This window comes from Rhinopithecus bieti, unplaced genomic scaffold, assembly GCF_001698545.2.
Source record: "Rhinopithecus bieti isolate Rb0 unplaced genomic scaffold, ASM169854v2 scaffold_53647, whole genome shotgun sequence".
NCBI classification, from domain to species: Eukaryota; Metazoa; Chordata; class Mammalia; order Primates; family Cercopithecidae; genus Rhinopithecus; species Rhinopithecus bieti.
Window position 1 is genome coordinate 291,832 of NW_016821201.1, and position 6,287 is coordinate 298,118.

Below are 6,287 nucleotides of genomic sequence, written 5' to 3' on the forward strand. Positions count from 1 at the left end.
CCCTCTTGCAAAAAATATTGGTCCTTCCCCTAGCAGTCTGACGATGATTACCTTTTTTATAACTGGTGAGAATACATTGAGCAGTTATTTCTGGAGTATTTGCCATGTGCCAGGCACTGTGCTGGGGGTGTAGATAGAACTATGAGAAAGGACCCTGTTCTGGGCAGCGTGGGGAACTCATAGTCTAACAGTGTGGGAAGTTGGATTTATTTAAGCATAAGGTGCATCATTTTTGTGGGAAGTAGCTGATGTAGCTTGTTAAAGACACTGATTTGACAATTTTAGTGATTTCTGGTCTGCTTGTTGGATTCTGTAGGCTTCTTTAGCCTTGGGTTAGTAATTCATTTATTTATATGTATTTTCTGGAATAGAATTCCAGATGTTAAAATTGGGAAGGATCTGGAATTCTAAAGGTCAGGCTCTGTTGCCTCCATTCTGGGTTGGCTCTCGGTTGGCTCTGAACTCCACCTTGTAGGTGGAACCCTGGAGTGGAGTTGTTGTGGGTCCGCTTGGCCTCGTACTCTGTTTCCGGCTCTTGAGTTGTGGAACTGGAGAGAGCTTCACATGGTCTTACCTCCAGAAGCTCCTTGTAGGGCCTGAGGAGTCTCAGGACTTGGCATTGCCCTGGCTCCTGTGGCTTGAAGACCTCAGATCCTGGGGAAGTTCAGCAGTCGTATGTGATTTGAGGGGAACTAACTTCGGTCTCTTATCCATTCACTGTGTGTTCAAAATAGTAAAATTAGCATATGGTAAAATATATTTAAAATTGTAAAATTAATTTATTAGAATTTGGAAGTATTACCAGATCAATTTAATATCAAGCATCTTGAAATAATTTTTAAGTAGAATGAATGAATCAAGTTAGTTTCAACACTGCTAGTATTAGCTAGCATTATTACAGACGGCTTGGTTGTCCAGACGTTACTGTTAATTAGAGTAATCCTAATAAGAAGGGAAGCGCTGATGAGTCTTCTCAATTTACTTACCGCTTTTCAACTTTATTTCCAGCAGATGGTTCTGAGTGGTGTTTTTTTTTTTTTTCCACCACCCCCCCTTTTATATTTAGGAGATTAGCAAATGCTTTTGGAACAGATAGTAGTATTTTGGCATTTGTTTTAGTTAAGACTTTTGGAATCTATCATGCAGTGTCTTGACAGAAAATGGGCTCCTTCTGAAATGAGATGATAAAGAGATGCTCTTGTCAGATGATTCTCAGGAGACGGCAGTAGCTGTTTCTTAGACATATGCCATGACATTTTAAGAAAATTATATAATCATTTTCTAACCGCCACCCCCCACCCCACAAAGTTCAGGAAGTTTGTATAAAAGTTTTGGAAGTAAGTATACTTCTTAGAGAGCCAGCGTTGGAATTAGCCTGCATATGTAGATTGGAGTTCTTTTTCTGCAGTTCACTAGTGTGGGCAGTTTAATCAACTTCTCAGCACCTCCCTTTTCTCATTTGCAAAACAGGGATAATTTCTACTTTCTTCACAGGGTTTCCGTAAAGATAGAGTGTAAAAGCACTTTTAAAGTTATTAGGGATGCATAAATGTAATTTATATGTTAGTATATATGTCTTTTTTTTCTACCAGAAACAAGCATAATATTTTAAGTTTTTGCAAAACTGCTTTCTTTGAAATTAGTGTTTGATTCTCACTGATCACAAGTTTTTTCTTTTTTAATTTCAAGGACTATTCTGAGGCTTGATATTTTAGGACTTGGAGAGCTTATAATGAAAGACATTAATCCAATATAGACGAGAGTATTATTATCTAAACATGTGTTGATGACTTTGTGCTTTTAGGTATACCAAGCTTGGCTACGCAGGCAACACTGAGCCCCAGTTCATTATTCCTTCATGTAAGTAAAGCTCTATCCTTGGGTTTATAAAGGTTTGTGTTTCTCAGAATTGTTCTAAGTGTTCTGATTCTGTTTTTCAAGGCATATTAATGTACCTATGTACTTACCATCTTCTTTTAGAAGACCGTTCTGGTTACCCACAACTTTCTAGTCCTTTTGTTCCATTCTGATAAAGCCCTTGTCACTGTCATTGGAATCTCAGCTTGGGTGGTCAGCAGGGTCCGTTTATTCAATTATAAATGCCTGAACTGCCTAGAAAAAGTGTATCTGGTCGTTAAGGTTAATTTGTAATTTTAAGTACATACAATCTGTTAGCTTAGTAACTCAATACATTGAATATCTCTTGTACTACACTATTCACTCTATTGGAAGATTTTTTTTTTTTTTTTTTTTGGTGGAAATGATAGGCCTGGTGACTGTTTTATTGTGTTCAGTAGTGTTCTATTTTGTTTAAGTTTTAATCAGTAGAGAATAAGTTTAACAGAAGTGTCCTTGCAGTTTGGCATGGGGCGTGTTCTACTCACTCTCTATTTCCTGTAGGAGTCTTCCCAAGGTTAGTCAGTTGTTAAAGGATGGGATTCTCGGCTGGGCGTGGTGGCTCACGCCTGTAATCCTGGCACTTTGGGAGACTGAGCCGGGTGGATCACCTGAGGTCAGGAGTTCAAAACCAGCCTGGCCAACATGGTGGAAACCCCGTCTCTACCAAAAATACAAAAATTAGCTGGGTATGGTGGCGGACACCTGTAATCCCAGCTACTCGGGAGGCTGAGGTGGAGAATCACTTGAACCTGGTGGGTAGAGGTTGCAGTGAGCCGGGATTGTGCCACTGCACTCCAGCCTGGGTGACAAGAGTGAAACTCCGTCTCAAAAAAAAAAACAAAAAAACAACAACAACAAAGGATAGAATTCTCTGGAACTATCTATATTTCAGATTATTATTTGGAAACAGTTTGATGTATTCATCAAGAGTAAGTGAAATTCTGTTTTCTACATGTAGCTCTCATAAGTTGTGATTTTAGAAATCGTAAGTTTTTAGGGGGCTATGATGTTGTGATAACAGGCTCTGTGAAGAGTGAGGAACTTGGAGAGGGAAAAAACGGCTGGAGAGAAGGTGCTTGATTCGTGTTTATTCAGGGGAGGGCTAAAGCGGTGTTTGGTGAATGTGGGTATTCACATCACTAGAAAGTGGACTCCAGATTCTTTGGGAACATTTAAGTAACCTCATTCCAGTTCCTTGCTTGCTGAAAAACCGGCCATGAATGTGATTTTCTAGATGTGAACGCGCTGCCGTGAATGGGTTATCGTGATGACAGGCGTGATTGGTCTGCTGTGTCCTCATTTTGAATTCATAAATGAGTGTCTTACTGTGCTTGGGCTGCCATAACAAAATACTAAAGACTGGGGAAATTAATGTTATTGTAGCCTGGAGGTTGGAAGTCCAAGATCAAGGTGCTGTCAGGGCTGGTTTCCAGTGAGGCCTCTCTCCACAGCCTGCAGAGGGCTGCTTCTCTCTGTGTCATCCCATGGTCTCATCTCCGTGTCAGTGTGTGGGGTTGCTGGGGACCTCGCTGGTGTCTCTTTCTCTTCTTATAAGGCCACCACCACTCTTATTGATGGGGACCCCACATTTACGCTAACCGCCTCCCTAAAAGTTTCATCTGCAAATGCAGTCACATTGAGGGTTAGGGCTTCAGCATAGTGAATTCTGTGGGGACGTGGTTCAGTCCATGACAATTGGTGTTCTGTAGGATGAGTCAGTCTTTTGTGAATTTCATTAATGTGACTGCCCCAGAACCCGATCATTCCATGCTGAGTTGATAAATTGAACTTCCTGACTTTTCAAAGCAGAAGATTAGATTTTAACCTTGTTAAATGCAACAGCTATAAAAGGCTGACCTTGCACCTTTTGCTTTAATGTGTTGCCATTTAAAGCTGTCGGTAGCATTCAGTTGGCTGCCCCATTTAACCTGTCGTCATTAATAGAGACGGGAAGCGAAGACAGTTATTATCAGGATTTCATTCACTGTCAAAAAGCAGGAGAGCTCTCAGACTGTGGCTGTCAGAACCTTAGCAGTCGCAGAAGCTGGGAGGATAATACAAATGTCAAAGAGGTGGGAGTAAAAGAACAGTTACTTTGTTGGGCTGAGTTTGTTGCAAGAGATGGAGGCCCCAGGAGTCAAGGTTAGAAGATGTTCGGGCAGAAGTGAGGATACTGAGATGTGGAAGGGAGGGCCTGGGTCACTGTGGACAGTTAGCCTGCTGCATGTCTTGGGACTGGGAGTGGAACCGTTTTGTGCAAGTGTGTGGATGTGTGGTGAGTGCTGGAGCAAGACTTTCTCTGCTGGGCACGGAGGGGAGGCACTGTGGGGGTGTGGAGAAGCAGGGGTGCTGTGGGATGGTGGGGAGAGCGCCAGGAGGTGGAGACGACCTGTGGAGAAGGGCCGGGTGGCGAGGGACTTGCAAGGGTCCTCTTAAGGACTTCTGGTTTTAGTTTGCATCCCAGGAATTTTCGGACTGTTTGTGAGGTTTCTCGCTGAGGCCTGGCCCCCTGGACTGGAGAATCCTCAAGCCCCATCCTTGCCTCCAGGGGCATCTCTGCTAGTGTCTGGTTTGTTGGAGCTTCTGTGCAGAATTGGCTTGGTTGTTTGAAGAAAGTTTTTCCCACTTTTTTTCTTAAGTTGTTGGAGGATATCGGTGGTCCTGCCACAGCTTCAGGCAGAGAATGAATGTGTGGTGATCAGAGAAGGTGTGGTGTAGAAAGAGGCTGGACCAGGAGGAGCAGCGAGGGGCTGAGAGAAAGGGCACACATTTTAGAAATTCGATATGGGAAGAGTTCAGGTATGAAGAAGTTTAAGACCCAGGGAAGAGAGTTAGGCTGCAGATAGAAAGTATAACAACAGGCGCTGTGGGTCATGCCTGTAATCCTAACACTTTGGGAGGCCAAGGTGGGCGAATCACCTGAGGTCAGGGATTCGAGACCAGCCTGGCCAAAATGGCGACACCCCATCTCTACTAAAAATACAAAAATTAACCTGCATGGTGGCGGGTGCCTGTAATCCCAACTACTTGGGAGGCTGAGGCAGGAGACTCACTTGAACCCGGGAGGTGGAGGTTGCAGTGAGCCAAGATTGAGCCATTGCACTCTAGCCTGGGGGACAGAGTAAGGCTGTGTCTCAAAAGAAAACAAAACAAAACCACACACACACACGCACACACAAACACACTCACACACTCCATGCCATGGACTCACCACCGGGAATGAACACATCAGCATTACTGCACATTTCATCTCTGTATCAGAGTAAATGAATAAATGATACATTCTAGGCTGAGTATCAGCCCCCTCTTCTTTCCCTCTTTCCTCTGGTGGATATTTTCTGATTGTATTTTTATTCAATTTTTATCTGTATATAACATGTACAAATATACATTGTTTTGTGAGTTCAAACATTTCCAAAATGGTATCACACTGTAACTAACTTTCTCCATGGTCTTTAAAAGGAAAAACCCTCAATATTATGTTTTCATCATGTATCAGTTCTGATACATACAGATGTACATCAGAGTTCTAACGTGAATATACAACAATTTTTTTCCTTTTAGGTATTTTTCACATTTCTCTGTTATATAAAATGGTGCAGTAAAAATCTCCTTATGCATATCTGCTAGTTTCCTGAGAGGAAATAATCAGAAATTGTTTTGTCACAGAGTGTACACCCCTTCATCCTTAGGCAACACCTTATTAGGTATTGCCACGTGGCTCCTCCAGGAGGCTGTCCTGATGGATATCCCGTTCGCAGTGTGTGAGTTTCTGCTTCATACATCCTTGACAATTGGTATTGTTTGACTTACATTTTGGTCAGTCTAATGAATGTAAAACGATAGCTCATTCAAAGAATTTCTATTTCTCAGATTACTGATAAGGTTGAGCACCTTTCATTGCCTGTTCATATCTTTGCCCATTTTTCTATTGCATTTTTTAATGGAATTACAGGAACTCTTTGTAGAGGTTAAATATGAACTTTTTGCAGACACTTTTTTATTCTAGGACATTTTAAAAAATTATCTTTTATCACCTAGAAATTAAAAATTTTGATATAGTAATACTTTTCAGTCTTTTTCTTTTATAATCTGTTTCTGTTTAAAAAATGCATTTCTGCCGGGCGCGGTGGCTCACGCCTGTAATCCCAGCACTTTGGGAGGCCGAGGTGGGCGGATCACAAGGTCAGGAGATCGAGACCACGGCGAAACCCCGTCTCTACTAAAAATACAAAAAATTAGCCGGGCGCGGTGGCGGGCGCCTGTAGTCCCAGCTACTCAGGAGGCTGAGCCAGGAGAATGGCGTGAACCCGGGAGGCGGAGCTTGCAGTGAGCCGAGATCGCGCCACTGCACTCCAGCCTGAGTGACAGAGTGAAACTCTGTCTCA

The 6,287-nt window shown here is 42.5% G+C and overlaps 1 protein-coding gene across 1 annotated transcript in view; it reads left to right on the forward strand.

Annotated features, from left to right (window-relative positions):
- Positions 1-1,793: 1,793 nt before the first annotated feature.
- Positions 1,794-6,287, forward strand: part of ACTR3B (actin related protein 3B) — a gene marked incomplete at its 5' end in the record, with an annotated part of 77,352 nt that continues 72,858 nt past the window's right edge. The window contains one exon of the mRNA XM_017860266.1: positions 1,794-1,860. Coding sequence (XP_017715755.1) covers positions 1,794-1,860 — 67 coding nt within the window. The remainder of the gene's footprint in view (positions 1,861-6,287) is intronic.